Consider the following 16878-nt stretch of genomic DNA (forward strand, 5'->3'; position numbering starts at 1 on the left):
ATTTGTATGTGATTGTGTCTCCCACATGTTGACACGTCACATCACTCGTCCTATTGTAGAAGCTGAGCTGAGCACAAAGAAGTCCAGGTCAGTTGGGTAGCTTGGTCAAGAAGGTAAGGACCCATGTTTCACCCGCTGATCTGACTCCTTTCCTAAGAAGGCAAGTGAAAAGCTATACACATGGGGACATGTGTCTGGGAAAGGATGCTGGCCAAAGGGAAGGGGAGGATTTGCAGGAGATGTGAAGAAATCTAAACTGAATTCTGCCGCTGAAGTGATGCCACATTCGGGACCTGGGATAATATGTGACCAGTATTAGAGTTGGGGTAGTAGAATGGCACCACAATGATCATAATGGTGACAGGGAAACTTAGGTTGTTTATTCTATGCCAGTGATATCATCTTTTCATGATTACAACTACAAATGTCATATGTTTAAAGATCCATTTTTACAGGTACTAAGAGTAGGGACTTCAACCTTAAAAAAAAAAAACAACAACAACTCTATATCTTCACTAGATTCTTATACTTTTGAGACCAAGGGTCATAGTTCCTGTCTTCTCAGGGTTAATTCAACTGTGGAGTAAGAGACTTGCAGAATGGTCATCATCATTGGATTGTAACCTTGGCTGTGTCAGGTCCCTTGGGCAAGTGTGTTGGAGTTAGCATCCTCCATTGGAAAAGGAGCAATCTAGGACCATCCTTACAGTTAGTAAGAGTAAGCACACTCAGCAGTTTGCCTCGCCATAGCTATGCTATGGCTATTCACTTAGCAAATGCTTACAGAATTGTGTTGAAGGAGACTGTGTGACCATTGATCGTTCTACCATCAAACCACTGCCCCATTGGGATTCCGTTTTCCACCTGAAAATAAAAGATGCTATGCAAGGTGATTCTGAGGTTTCTTCTTGTCTGCATTTTGTAGATTTAGCTCACGTAGGGGTGTCTTCTTGTAACTCTAAAAAGTGAGAACAAGAGAATGAGAGTGAACAAGCAAGGGACTACTGATTGTACATTTTGTTGGAGATACTAATAGATCTTATGGATTTAAGAACGGACACATTGTTATTAGTTTATGTCTCATGGTTAATATTTTGTACTGTATCTATTTAGCTTATGTTAACCTGGTCAAGAGTAAGAACACTACCAGTGTTTAAAACCAAATTTGAAGCAAACTTTAATTAAATACTGGCCAGGTGGATAGGCTATGGCCAGGTCCATATTCAGGTTCCAAGGAAATAGCACCGAGTCATGTTTGCAGGGACATAAGAAGGCAAAACCCATGATTCACTGCATTTCCCAACATGTCCACTCAGGGGCAAGCATACATCTTGACATATTTCCTGCCCACATGAGATCAAGCACATTCAGTGTAGATGGATCAAGCAAACTTGTTTAGAGGAGGGAAAACATGTGGCTTGTTATCCCCCACAAAGAAGCCTCCCACCTTTCAGGAACCATCTGTCCTTGGGCAAGGAGCTTGCAGATCAGAGGCCTTTTTGTTTCATGGATCTCTTCGGTACAGTAATTGAAACTTAAAATGTAACGTTGTCTCTCATACTTTATTCTTTTTAGTTAAATAAAATTTAAGCACTGTTTCTAGTTTCCTTAAGTGAGGCATTATGTTAGGTCAGAAATGACTAGAAGCGACGAATATAATGTTTTCCATTGTATTGCATTTAAATCTTAAAGCAAGTGAGATTTTTAAATCTATTTAAAATTGTAAATAGGCTGGGGTAGAAATAAAATAAAGGATTCCGGTTTTCTAAGAAGTTACCTTATTGCCCATCTGTAGCTCCTTCTGCTACACACACACACACACACACACACACACACACACACACACACACTTCTAGATTATGGAAACAAAAATGGAGAAGGCGAGGCACATTCCATCAGTTTCTGCATGCTGACCTTCTTTGCTGATTCACTTCCCATGTTCAAAGACATCCTCTACAGGTGGCAGAGTGACTCCCAGCAGCAGATGGGGAACAGATTGGAGGGAGGACTCTTTGGAGAAGTCTAAGGGAAAGCTTCCTGGGAGCTGTTCCTTTTATATGTGGTTGAACATCTTCCTCCATCTCATTGCATTGAACTGGTGCCTCTAGTTTATTTTGAATGGAGAGGAAAGGCAAGTGAAGTAGAATTGGGGGAGCAGTGTTGTGAGACAAAGGAGGGCAGAAGCTCCCCAGAGGAGCTGCCTTCTGTGAAAGGGACAGAAATAAGGTCAGAATGACTAGGTGTGGTCTGATATGAGGTCAGGTATCTACCAGAACAAGCAGGGGTAGGAAGGGTAGACTAAGGGGAAACCACCCAGACTTCATGGAAGTGTTTTGTTATTCCAAGTATCTCATGCAATTCCCATTCTGAAGCTCAAGTTGCTTTCTAAGAAGTTAGTTTCTAAAGACTTTCCCAGTTCTGCGGGGATAACTGCTCATACACTGGTGTAAGGGTGAGGTTATGTAAAAGGTGAGCCTGAGAGGAAGAGGTGGAGGAAGAGGAAGAAGCCACCCTCACTTGTTTATCTCGAAATTCTGTGAACAGTTCAGTTTTGAAATGTACCTCTGTGAGTGTGATGAGGAAGAAAACAGATAAGAAATGACTTAAGAGACAGGTAGACAGACAGACAGGCAGACAGATATCTGTGTGTATGTGTGTGTGTGCGCATGTGTGTCTACCTTTTTGTCTGCCTCTCTCTCTCCCTCTGTCTCTTTGTCTCTCTCTGTCTCTCTCTCTCCATCTCTCTCTCTCTGTATCTCTCTCTCCATCTCTCTCTCTCTCTCTGTCTCTCTCTCTGTCTCTCTCTCTCACACACACACACACAAACACACACACACACACACACACAGTGGCCCTTATAGAAACAACCAATAGGCTTTAATAGCCTCAATCAGTGTCCTTGGCCTGTGATTTCATTCCCTCCTTTGCCGTTGTTTTGTAGAGACCTAATTAGACCTTTTTAGAAGAATACGTTTGCTTAATTGGAAAAAGGTGATACAAGGATGAAAAATATCTGATTTCCAACAAACACTGGGCATCTACTGAATACAACAATAATTATCACTTGAAAGCATAGACAAGGACGAGGATATATTATCAAAATGGCTCCTTAAAATTGTCTGTGAATTATTGAAATTTTGAAACTGATTTAACAGTGTGTAGATGAAACATATATAAAAGGTTTAAAGAAGATCTCTCTCTTAAATAGAGCTCTGGCAATCATCGGTCTCTCTCCAAGGCCATCACCAGTGATAACTGGGACTAGTGGGTCACCTTGTATTTTCTTGTTCCTTTTTCAATGTTTGTTTATGTTAGTGTTCATAGTATTTTCCTTAAAAAAAAAGAACAAAACAAAATAAAAGCAGCTCAGTACCACACTTGTCTTCTCTGCCTTTGCCTTAAGGGTATTGATCAGCACATGAATGCATGCCTTACACTTTCCACCTAGTGCAATGTATTCCACAGAATTAAACCCCACAAATTATTTCAGCACATCCATATGATACACAATTAAAACCTGAAATGTTTTGTAGTTACAAGCAACCCCATAAAAGTCATTCTTGGATGTCTTTGCAGAAAGAAGGGTTTATGAAAACTCCTGAAGTTAGAATTACTAGCTGCATACTTAATTTGATACTGTCATATGACATCACTAATAAGACTTGATTGATATATATTCCTACCCAAGGTGTCTACCTGCCCATTTTTTTGCACCTTTTCCAGTACTGTATATCATTAAACTTTTTTCCGTCTGGTAGGCAACAGTTAATATTTACTATTTCAAAGTATTTCCTACTACTTTGTTTCACCAATAAAGTTAAACACTGACAAATCTATTGGCGATTTGTATTTCTTCTCTAAATTATAAGTTCACTGCTTTGTTATGCCTTGTATTGGAATCCCTAATGAAAGCATGAAACTGTTTTTTTTTTTTTGATGTAAATGCAAGAAGGTCTTTGTTTAGCAAGCTTATGTTTAGACCACAAACCTCCAGCACAACAACATAGCAGATGAGAAGAGAGTGCAGCCCCTAGTTCAGAGAAAGACAAGCTTTGAAGGGGAAACACTGCAATTAAGGGAATACATGTCTTAGTGACTCAGGATTGGGTAGAAGGAGTACAGAGTCAGAAGATTTCTGAAACCATTGGTCAGTTTTAGGGCACGAAACCCTAACAAAGTACTAGAAATCATTGACGAGGCATTCGCGAGGGCAGGATGCCTGCAGAGACGTGAATCTTCTTAGCTTTTACTGTCTCACACCTTAATTGGCTGTCCAGTTGACTGTCCATTTTAAGTTTCTCTATCACAACACATTCCTGGACCTGAGGTCAGTCCCAAGTCTTCAGTTGTTTTAAGAGAAATCCCATCTTTAAGATGGGGTCTGTGTAGTCACATTTCAGTTAAATATTTTAAGGTCTCAGAGTTTTGCATTTTGAAAAATACTTTTCTAAGAATTATCACTTGAGACACTCTACTTACTGTTTCCATTATTATTATTATTACTATTCCAATTATATGGACTGAACCCATGGCCTTGCACTTTTCAGTGAGTGAGCCGAAGCGCCAGTGCAAGCTCTCCGTCCATTATAACCCCTAAGTAATTGTTTCTTCGGAGTAATGCCAGCCTGGAGCTTTCTGGGAACCCCCTTCATCCTGGCCTGTATTTAATTAAAGATGGCTTCAAATTTGGGTCAAAATTATGTGGTCTTATTCTCGTCAGGTGGGATTAACAAATAAGCATGGTTATAAGACTCTCTCGTGGGAGCGTGATCTACATTTCCCTCAGACTAGATTTTGTAGCCACCCTCATAAAGTTTAAAAATGCTTGTTTATGATGTTGTAGCTGTTATTAATAATGGTTCTTTTATCCACGATTTCAAGTCCTTTATACGATTGCAATATAACAATGAAATAATTTTAAGAATTAAGTATAAATATAGCAAAAATTATGAAGTATCGTATGTAAGAGTTGGTATTGCATAAGCAACTTACTTGTTTTTGTCTTTTACTTCTTCCTCTTATATTTTGGAAAACTAATGCTAAGTTTGCTCTTCCCTTCTTTGAAATGAGTCCTACTACATTGACCAGGCTGGCTTTAACTCCTGGGACCAAGTAATCCTCCCAACTCAGTGACCGGAGTGGCTGGAATTACCGGACTGTACCACTGTGCCCAGCTAATGGTTCTATAATCAGTTATGTGTCTTGGGGAGGATAGTCATGGAAGCTGAGAATCACTACATCATTTGTGCTTATGGAATACAAGAAGAGCAATTGCAGAAAACATCAACCTTTCAATATATAGCATGCATCTGTGGGTATCAATTTTAGATTTAGATTACTCATTTCTGTTGAAACCTAGCTTGTTTATGATTTCAAAAAGTAAAATTAATATTCATAGTGCCTCAACCTGTGCCCGAAGTGTGGCTGGACACCACAGGCTCTTTCTCTCAGTGAAGCAAATGTGGTTCCCTTCAGCGCAGGTCAAACTTGGCAAATGTATAGAAAAAGATGGCTCTAGGAAAGTGGTAGACAAACTCAACTCGGTTTCATTTAACTGATGGTGACACTGTTTGCTCTGTCTCTTTATTGAAAGAGACTCCCTACCCCTACCCCTGCTCCAGCTTTATCCCTCCAAAAGAGAGCTATGTCTGTGGAAACTCAGGCGCCCTTCCTGGTCTGAAGCTGTGTTATGAAGGAGTGAATAGGCTATTGTTCTTCACGCACTGGGTGTAGGCTCCTTTCTGTCATCCGCAGGCCTGCTGTTTTCGCCTGGCTTTTATGTTTATCACTTAAATAAATTATGCAGCATGGGAGGAATACATCAGACAGAGCTACTGCACGTACAGCCAGGCTGGAATTCAGAACTTCATGTGCCCTCCTATCACCCTGTTTCCCTCTTCAACGGGAAATTTAAGGAATTTCCTTTAGACTGAAAAGTTTACACCTTCCAAATTACTGCACTGACTGCCTCTAACGTTCCCAACAAGGCTTGGACACCGCCAGATAATTTTGGATAACACCTGGAGCTGTATGCAGGCAAAGAAGGTGACTTTCAAAACTTACACACATCCCCTGCTCCAAGGGACCCTCGTGCCACTTTACACCGACCCCAAGACTTCTTACAGACCTATTTCCGACACCCCCCACCCCCCGCTGTGCGCATGCTCTCCAAGGCTGAAGTAGGGAGGAACGGAACTTTTACGAAGTCGCCGGCGATGTTGCTCTGTGATAAAGGAGTGAATGAATGTGGAAAAATATCTATTTTTTGCACTTGAAGACAGAGTTAGCTCATCAGAGGACTTCAAGAAAAGCTGATCTTGATAAGACAAGATGCCTCAGATGAATCTGGGGGCCTCTCTGGGGTGATAGGATGGTCCACCCATGGCTTCATGAGCAAGGGAACCGAACCCGAATAGGTTAGAAAAATGTTTCCTTGTTTGCATATTAGGAACATTGTGCTAATTATTACTTATGATAGGGTTAATTTTTTGCTCTTTTTGGTTTAAATATGTGTTAGTATTTCTAATCCTGCCCTTGGTGCTTCTCCTCACTGCCGTTACAGAGAACTTTAATGAGCTGAGTCTGTTACTTTTTTCCCTTGAACCAGCTACTCTCTGGGGAAAGTCTTTGCAGGATAACCTTAGGTTGCCTATTTTGAATACTTTTATTTTTCTTTTGAGAATGGTATCTAATTTCCATTTATTCAGGGAAAAGGGAAAGGTCCGTCCGCCCAAGCCAGTCTTTAAAATAAGGTGATAAGGGCACTAGAGATAGGGCATGGTGATTAGGCACACTTGCTACTTATCCAGAGGACCGAAGCTCAGACCTCAGCACCCATGTTTGGTCATTCAAAACCTCCTGTAACTCCAGTTCTAGGAGCTCTGACATCCTCTTCATGTGGGCATATGTTACCATGCCCACATGTGTGCTTGTGTGCGTGTGCGTAAACAAACACACACACACACACACACACTCCCCAACAAAAAAAATTAAAAATCTTAAAAGCCTTAAAATGACTTGTATCTTTAAAAATAAAATAAGTAACTTTACAAAATTAAATTCACCATCTGCAAATTCAAACCCAGAGTCGTCCGCGTTCATCTATGTGACATTGGCTCATGTCTTACTTATATCCGGGAACCAAATAAAAGCTTCCTGTATAGTAAGGGCATAAAATAAAACAAAACACTATGACATTCTAGGAAGCCAAATAAAGTCTTGAACAAATAACGTCACAAAGCCGGAATGGAAATCTAACTAGACGGGGGCAGATATCTCCTCATTCAGAACCCGTTCACTTCTCTCCCGTGTTCATGTGAATTAACAGATATTTTGAGCTGAAAGGAACACAGGAGTTTAGGAAATGGATGTGAAAATGCTCTGCGAACACATCTTGATTTACCTCGGGGACTACACACGTATTCCAGCGCTATGTTCCGTAAGGGCGATGAGGCCCCTCTGCTGCACATGTGCACATATGTGGAGTTAAAGTTGTTGCATCTGAACGTTCCCTTTCGAGCTCTGACTACTTAGATCAAAATTGACCAGTAATAGTTTATTTTGTTCTGTGAGTTACAACATGGGCTCTTTTGCCCTTTCCTCCTAAATGCTGTGTTGATACATGTGAAACTTGAGGTTTAGAGAGCACATGAATCAGCTCAGGGTGCTGGACAACATCAAACATAGCAGGCCTGGTAATATAAGACCCTGGGTGGCTCTACACGACAGACATTTTGTTTTCAGGGCTCTGGGGACTTCAAAGTCTAAGATCAAGGTGTTGACTTGATACTGTGGATCTCTTCCTGCCTTAAGATGGCTGCCTTCTTGCTGTGCCCTCAATGGAAAGAGACTTCTCTGATGTGCGTTCTCTCAAGGACAAGGTCTCTTAGATCAGGGTTTCTTCCCACTGACCTCAGCTGATCCTGATTACCTCTTTATCCAGTGGTCGTCTACATTGGAGGTTAGGGTTTCAACATGTGCACACGTGGGATACACTTTAGTCTGTATTCTGAAACCATCAGACCAGGATTTGAAACTAGAGGTCTGGCATTGGAGCAGTAGGGTCAATATTCTTGCTATTTTTGTGGATGGTTAGCAGGTTGGCCACAGTTTCTTGAAGAACTTCCTGCCTTTCTGTCTGCGTTCTGGACTCAGTACATCTTTTTACCTGCCTCTACCAAATCTTCCATGTTCCTCAGGGTTCACTTCATTCATCCTAAAGATGGATCTCTACAGAAAAACAAAATGCTCCAGGTAAGAGGATTACTTGCCTTCCAACAATGTAACATTAGTTTTTGAAGCACATGGCAGGCAGTCTTTTAAAGAGATCTGTAATCGCACTCAAGTCTTCCTTAAGAATATGATAGCCCCTTTGGAATGGCTTCCTTCCTTCCTTCCTTCCTTCCTTCCTTCCTTCCTTCCTTCCTTCCTTCCTTCCTTCCTTCTCTCCTTTCTTCCTTTCTTTCTTAGGTTGTTTTTTCTTCCCCAGTGCTTCAGAAAATTACTGTTTAATTAATTTTTAAAATATAACTAACTCCTTTTTTACTTTTATTGACAGACATTTCTTTTACAATTTTTGCATAGAAGACATAAAACACAAACTTAAAGTTAAAAGATGTCTTTTGATTTCCAGAAATGAGAGGAAAAGGTGCATTAATGTACAGTCTTAAATGTCTCTAACTATGACCCACATGTAGTATTTAGGGCTTAAAGGAATGATCTAAAAAAAATATGACAGGCCCCTTCAGAGATAGAGTGAGAAAAGAACTTGGACTGTGTTCATTTTGTTCCACGGACAGTGCAGCACACCAGAGACCTGCATGGTGGGCAGCTCGACCAGATCATCCTCAGCATCCCCTCCTCAGTGATGTAGAGGCTGAAGGGAGATGGCAAGCAGGCACTTACCATTCTCTGAAAGTAAATCCTAGAGGGGAAAAAAAAAAAAACGAAAAAGCAAAGGACTTCTGAAATCTACGCAGTAGAGAGAAGGCTACATTGCCTTTAAAAGACTAGTGCTTCAATACATTGTATCACAACTGACACTTCTGATCAGAATGTTATTTAAAATATGTAATAAGTGACTTGAGACAGGCCCTCAGACTCAGAACAGAGCTATAGAAATTGGCCAGGTCATAAATATGTAATTAGTGGGTGTGACCTGACTGACGTGTATGGTCAGGGAGCAGATCTGCCTTTGACTGATATTTCATGGAGTATAAAATTGTGTACTTATTAAAAGATTCAGCTTGATAAATGCATTCCACAACTTATATAGGGAAAAATACTTTCAAATTTCTCCAGTTAATCATTAAGATCTATAGTCTACAATCTAATATTTTATAACACCGAATTCATACAGTTTTAGTTTTCATCTATAAAACTTGGCTAGATTTGATGTTTTGAAATATTAACACATTTACTTAACTGTAAAGTTCCTAGGGGACAAGGATGAATGTTATTCATTAATTGTGTTACATGCTTCATAGCCTCTCTAATATCCCTTTCTAACATGCACACACACGGGCACACACACACACACACACATACACACACTCAGGTACATGTGTGCACATACTCATACACATGCACCCACACAGGCACACACACATGCACACACACAGGTGCACATGCATGTACATACACATGCACACACTCAGGCACACACACAGGCACACACATACACACACGTGTACATGCACACACACATTTATAATAACGTACTTTCAGAGCTGCGCATGCCTTACATAAATACTTCTATGATTCATTTTTGTTTAACTACAAAAATCATGGCCGCTCCCTTTTGAATTATACTTCCCTGTTCCCAGAAAGGGTGTGTGTTTGTGTGTTTGTGTATTCTGACCTGGATTTTATATGTTTTGGTGGATACCATTTCGCTTCTATCTTAATCCAGTTCCAACAGAAAGGAGTCATACGATGGTCGAGCTTCCCCATTCTCTGACTTGGCTCCCTCTTTTGATCAATTCTGAAGACTTTAGAATTCACATTTGGCAAGTTTTGCGTAAGCTGAATTCACCTCAACTTCCAGCGCACACATTCCCTTCTAGCGTCAATCCTGGTGGTGACCTCCCGAACGACTTTTAGATCCATGCTTGACATTTGTGCTATTTAAAACTTCTTCTTTTTACTTTTGTTTTGATTCTCCCTTCTGTCATTTTCCGCCTCTCTATGAAACCTCTTCTCTTCAAATGACTTTAATAATAAAAAAATAAAAAAGAGCCACTGTTTTCAGGTACCCTGTGATGGCACACTAGAACAGCTCGGCCATCCTGTGCTATCTTAGCCTGCCTATTTCCTTCTTACCTACCCCATTCTTTGCCCCTAACGCTTCAGCTATGTCCAGTCCCGGACATGACCAACATTCTACGCTATACGTACTGCCCTTCCCTCCCCATTATGTGCTGTAAAGCTGATGGGTAATTTCAGGAGGTAAGAAGGCAGGCGCCAACGCCACAGCTGAAGTGAATGAATGCCTTTTAGAGGAACTTTAGCCGGCTAGGGTGCCCTTCAGGGGAGGAGCTCTACACCGACTCTCCAGAGAGCAACATGACCAGCATCTGTGATGCTTGGCGCCCTCAGAGCCGAGGGTCGGTGCTGTCCTCCATGCGCGCTGCGGCACTAATGTTAAATAAGGGCACGGTGGGAAACAGATGACAGAACTTGAGCAAGACTCTTTTTCCTTTTAAAAACTAGAAAATTCTGTTTGAATACAGGTAGCCATAGAGTATCAAATTCTAAGTGTTCTGGCTGTTTGAGGGAGAAAAAAAAAAGGCAAAGTGATTAAGTGATTTTTTTTTTTTTTTGAATTGTAGAAAAAGAGCAAGAGGTTCTCCCAGGAGCCCTGGGGAGTGGGAGCGCTTCTAGATAGGGTTTGTGTAACTGTACCTCAAACCACAGCAGTCACGTGGGTCCGTTCTGCTTTGCTGCTTTTTGACTGCCTGTCAGAGGGTGCCTTTCACTTCCCCCCTCCAGCAAGGCCACTGCAGCATGTGCTGGCGGGATTAATCTTTGTCCACGATGTCTTTGCAAAGGCTTCTACAGCAGCAGAGCGGCAATGGCAACTTGGAGTACCCTGCTGATCCCGCTTATAGCGCCTACGCCACACTCACGGGCCCGCTCACGATGGAGGACAGCAGAAGGATCCAGATGCTGGCAGACACTGTGGCTACTTTGCCTCGGGGACGAAAACAGGTAGGATCGCACTTCTGTCTAGAATGAATGTTCATGCTTGTTTGATGACGGCCAAAAGTGGTACTTGCTCCTACGCGTCTCCATGAATTCCCTGACTCCCAGCCTCACTTCCCATCCTTAAGAGTGAGTTGGTTCATATTCCAAAGAGAATTCTTTCCCCTCCTAAGGTCAACCTCTCTACTAAGTCAATCCACCCAGGACTTGGGAGTTATTGACTGTATGTACGGGGGAAGAAGGTGACATGCGCAAAAGAGACAATGTAGCACTCTGGAGATGGGGAAACAGTCTTAAGTTTTTTTAAAAGTAAGACTTGAATATTTCTCTTTTAAGTATGTACTCAAGTAAAATGAGGTTGTTGAGCACAACAAGCTTGAAGATGGTTTACAGGGATGCAAGCAGCAGCATCGGAATTTCCCCCGTTGTGTCTCCATCGACTCTCTCGCTCCTAGTCTCACCTCCAGGCCTAGGTAGTCCTGCTAGTTCCCAGTCAAGAGACCATGCATCCTGGAACGCAAGGGTTGTGAACTAAATTGATTCTTCAGCTCCCGAGCACTGACACAACCCAGAGCTGTTGGGAAGAAAGACTTTCGTGGGGAGGCAAACATTGACTAAACACCCAGTTTGGCTGCTTAGCGGCTGTGGCCTCTTGAGCAAGGTGCCCGCCACCCTCACATTATGTCCCTTACAAAAAGAGGCTATTGCACTAAATTCCATTCGTTTGATTAGGCAACGGCGGAAACACCATCCTTGAACTTTGTGCTCCTTAAGTAAGGAAATGTGTGGGGCACTCGGAGCCTGGTAGAGGCTGTTTGGAGATTTTTTTATTGCATAAACTTTCTTTAGACATGGGCACTCACTTGGGAAAATCTATGTCTACAAGAATTTGTTCTGAATTTTTGGTCTTTAATTGACCACATATCTCTTTGTATATTTTGGTCATATTGATTGTTCCAAAGTATATATTTGAATTTTCATGCAGCAATTGTACACAAGATGTTTAGAATTGGCTGATAGCCTGAGAGTATAGCTATGTGGTCTGCATTCTTGTGTGCATGTGCATCATGTTTTTCTCTGAATGCTTTTAACCTCAGTATTGCTGAGTCCCAGCTTGGGGGAGAGGCAGCTTCTTCTTTCAGTGATATGGTGAACTGATTCCTTGGCATTTTCCACAGCGATGAAGATGATGGCATCATTTGCCAAGACTTGATTATTACTTTCAATCCAAAGTGCTTTCATGATTTAAAGTTTCATGAACATTTGTATCAATTTATAAATGGGTCACACAGCAAACACCAACATCTTTACTCAGGTTCTAGATAAAGCATAGTCCATCTCTGTTTCGATTTGCCATGAAGCTGTTAAACTAAATTCTGTTCATTTTTTTTAATCTATGGTTTGTTCTCTGGGTACATTACTTAGCAGGAAAGCAACCTGCTAATTTTGCATCAAGGGATGGATCTTTCCACATCTCCTTTTCAGCTCAATCATTAAATCATGCTGGACCTCTGCAAGGCAAAAACCATCAAACTATCTAGATCAGCCACAAGGGCCTATTTCCTTCCTAGAGAAGGGTTACAGTTTAGGGACAGAACAAACAGGTGTTATACAACAGATATGTAACATGACTCTGAAAACCATCCTGCAGTCTGGTACCCCTAAACAAGGGACTCCCTAAGGTGGAGGCACAGACTATTGTGCCTTGGGGTCAATTTTACACAGTCACACAGTGCTTAGTGTGTCAGGCAGATCTAGTGTGCCTGGAGAGGAGAGATAGACTTGTGGTACATTTCCTTGAGAAAGCAGTCCAGTTGGCTGTTGCTGTCCACGACGGTTCTAAAGTCCCCACCCATGCAAAGCAAAGACTGCAGATGCTGGAATCCCTGATGTAAAATGGCAACCCATTTGCATGTAAACTGCTAGGATCGGGTCTCATACCTAAGAGATGATCACTGGCTATATGAATAGTTATCACATTGTATCATTTGGAGAATGACAGAAAAGAAACATAAATGTTCAGTTCAGATGTCATGTTTTGTTTCTCTGGAATCTCGTTGCCTTCAGCTGGTTGAATGGATGGATGCAGAAATCTAACTATATTCCGACCAGCCTCCAGAGCCACTGAGTAGGTTTGAGATGTTGTGAAATTTAGGAACTTCATTCTAGACAAGTGGCAGGTTGGTGGGCGGGCTTTTACAGTAGTTGGAGAACGAGGAAATAAAACAGTGAAGAGGTAAAGACTTGGTGGTCAATGGCACTGAGGGCCAATGGGACACATCTGGCTTTTAAGCCTGAGTAAGGATACCATGAATTGGAAAAGGACAACCAGTAGGATTCGTTGACTATTGGAGGGGAATGGTAAGAGGGATGTAGGCATATAAAATGTGTGAGCATGCAGACTTCTTAGACCATTAGCTTATTATGTATTCTCTATTTCTTTGCTTTCTCTTCTTATACTCTTTAACACACTGTGTGATATACTTCCCCTATTCTTAAGACTTTTTCTGGCCTAGTGGTGGTAGTGATCTCTGAGCCAAGGCCAACTTGGTTGATAGAGTGAGTTCCAGTACATCTATGGCTACACAGAGAAACCCCATCTCGGAATTTTTTTTTTTTTTTTAAAATAACAAAACCCTTTTTCTAAACCAAACTTTTGGAGCATGGTACCCATGGTTCTAGGTAATCACTGTCAGTGAAACTTCATGCAGGTGTATGCCAAGATTTTATAATTTTCCACATGCACATTTGCTTCTTATTAATTGTTTTCTTAGAAACGCAAACAACAGCAAAGACAAAAGCCACCCCTCTGGCACTGTCTGCATGGTCTGCGGCAGGATTCCCATGAGGCAATAGTAGCAGCAGCAGCAGCAGCCACAGCAGGTGTTCCTCTGTCTGCTGTTATTTTCAACACTTTGAGGGCTGACGTCAACATTCGTACTTCTTGTTATTGTGGCTTTGGTTTCTGCAAAGCTATATCTGGCTGGCTTCTAGCTTCGCCTTAATCTTAACCCAGAATCCACTGGGTGTTTGCACTCCTAATTGTTTAAAAATAGATTTCTGTGTGTGTCTATTATTTCAGTACCTGCATTGGTCGGGAGTGCCAGACACAGCAGTAACACTTCTAATTTTGAACATAGGTGCAATAGAAACCCTGAGGGAGGTTGATGGAAGAGAAGGGAAGTCTTGCAAGCATGCCATGTCCCAGGGGTAGAGACAGTGCCTGCCTGACACTCTCACAAGGCTGTGATGAAGGTGGCTCTCGCCTAGTGTGGCAGTGAGAAGCAGGAACCTGGCACACAGGTATGCAGTTTAATTATGGATTAGACCCAAACTGATTGCCATTGTCTAGTTTCCTTTGAGTGATGAAATTATTGCTAAATTGGAAGGTTCTAGAAAGTTGGTTTCACACACAATTTCAGGTTAGGGATGGTGCTAAATGCTTGCAATGGGTGTAGTTCTCAGTTGGGTTCTGCCCACAGGGATGTTCTTTGGACTTTTGCCAGTATCTCATTAGGCAAAATCAATTCTGCAGTGTTAGGCTGGGTCAAATACCCAACCATTCTTCTTTTACAAAAGGTGTGTGTGTGGCTGTAATCAGACCTTCTTGGAAGCTGGAATGCGCTATCTATCTCCCATAGAGGTATTATAAGTTAGGGCATTGACTTCAGTTTCATTCTTCTGGTGTGTCTTGGATAGTTTGATCCTTTCTGTTTTAACTGTCTGATTTTCAAAAGATGGGGGAGAACTGTAGTCATGGAACAGTTGGGAATAAAAGTGAGATAGGCAGAGAATTGGAAAGAATCATAATTCAAAACAAAGTGTTTTTTTTAAAAAAAGAAGCCCACCTCTGAATCTGGACCTACCCCTAACTACACCCACAACTCTCGCAGGAAATGAGTTCATAGAGCCAGGACAAGAACATAGATCTGCCTCAGCAGCCAAAGTGATTCTGTGTTGGTCTCTGAGCTGCTTTGAGAAGGCTTTACCATCAAGCCGTGTTTCCGACTTCCTCTCTGCTTTGCCCGCCAACAGCTGCTGTGTTTGGTCTTGATTTTCCACTAAAGAGAGTCCTGCGAATCACTATTTAGCAGGAGACACTCGGTGTGGAATATTAATGCCTTGCCTTTTAAGTCGTCTCCCCGAAAGCAGAGGAACGTCCCTGTGATCAGCCCCAGACATCGCTAGACTCCTGGCTAGTGAGACGCTAAGGAGCCTGGTTTGCTGTAGTCAGAGCCGAATGCGCCGCTTTCAAGTCTGCCAAATTGCTAAACCTAGACTTCTCATATTAGATAATGTGTAATAAAAGACAGCTGTTGCCAGCATATGCTGTGAATTGCACACCAGTTCTCCATTCATGATTTCTTTCTTGTGTGTGTGCCATCACTGCAGCGCAGGAAGACTCTGGCTGGAAGGGCAGTCTGTCTGCGCAACACCTGCTCCAAGGCCACATCTTCAGATAGGGCTGATGCGTGCCGGGGAGACGGACACAGAAAAAAAAAAAAACTTGATTCAGAAGATCCTTGAGAAGGCCTCAAAACACACTCCAAGTAACAGGCAGTTTAGCAGGGGAGCAAGGCGGAAGCCTGCAAGTAGTTTCTTTTTTTATGTCACCCCTTTGCACAGCTCAGATCAAAACCAAGAAGACTTTGTGTGATTGGCCACCGTCAGAGAGTTTCACTGTAGCTAATGCATTTAAATTGCTTTGTATTTATATACTCAGTGTTTAAAATCTCCTCCAGTCCAGAATGGAAACTAATTTATAATCTGGTTTTGTCTGGACGTTTTGTGTCACTGGTAACCCAAACATATCAGCCACGGGAGTGTTCCTCATTACTGTTTAGCCAGACAGCTACAGAGAACTGTTACAAGGAGGTGAGCAACTCCTCGCCTGTATGTAGAAGTATGATCTATTTTAGATTTTAGATTTGATTCTATCCGTAATAACCTGTCGCTGAAAAGGCATATTGAGGCTCACATCAATTCTATGTCTACGGGGCTAAGAAAGGGGCATTGAACACTGTGTTAGTCAGATGTTTTATTAATTCTTGCCAACTGGTTAGTTCTCGAGGACTGATTAATTGTTAACATTAGTTTATTTAGCATTAGGTATTAAGATACCGCTATTTTACTTTGTTTTCTCTTAGGCCTCTTTCTATACTACTTGACGGTTTTAAAATCCTTCTATATGTTTGAGACTTTCGGGGACCAGCCTTGACAAAAATATCTCTTGCCAGGGTAGGGGTGAAGGAATCAGAAAAAGAAGTAAAGAGTGTGAAGATACAAGTAAAATAATAAAACAGGAGAGTACCAGGAGCGAGTGTCAGTGAATACCGAAATCACCCGTGTTTAATTTTCCACATTTTTATCTCTTGAAAATCATCTTTAATTTTTTTCTCATGAAGCTTTAATTTAATGAAGGACAAAGTTAAAGAGGATCTTAGCGCATCTGACTGAACTTGAATATTTTACTCGGGATCTCTCATCATCCTTCAGTTGCAGATGGCGTCTGAGGTTTCATTCTGTCTGTCTGTTCTACTATTTTTAAAGTCACAATCTACTCTAGGCCTCTGTGAAGCACTGAGGTGAGAAGTAAAGCCACTTTATCTCCCCAGAGTCCCAAAGCACACAGATGATTAGCAGAAGAACTGAAGCCTTCAATCAGATACGCTCTTC

General features: G+C 41.7%; 1 protein-coding gene across 3 annotated transcripts in view; it reads left to right on the plus strand.

Annotated features, from left to right (window-relative positions):
* Positions 1-16878, plus strand: part of Cytip (cytohesin 1 interacting protein) — a 62140-nt gene that overhangs the window by 22172 nt on the left and 23090 nt on the right. For 2 of the 3 annotated variants that reach the window (XM_050123786.1, XM_050123795.1), the window contains exon 3: positions 11049-11208. In XM_050123786.1, the coding sequence (XP_049979743.1) occupies positions 11140-11208 (69 nt within the window). In that variant the 5' untranslated portion in view covers positions 11049-11139. Of the gene's footprint in view, positions 1-10962; positions 11209-16878 lie in introns of those variants that run through there. The other variant, XM_050123775.1, reaches the window with a different exon arrangement.

This window comes from Alexandromys fortis, unplaced genomic scaffold (assembly GCF_014885135.2).
Source record: "Alexandromys fortis isolate MF-2015 unplaced genomic scaffold, M_Fortis_MF-2015_v1.1 scaffold_8_9099976_23576923, whole genome shotgun sequence".
NCBI classification, from domain to species: Eukaryota; Metazoa; Chordata; class Mammalia; order Rodentia; family Cricetidae; genus Alexandromys; species Alexandromys fortis.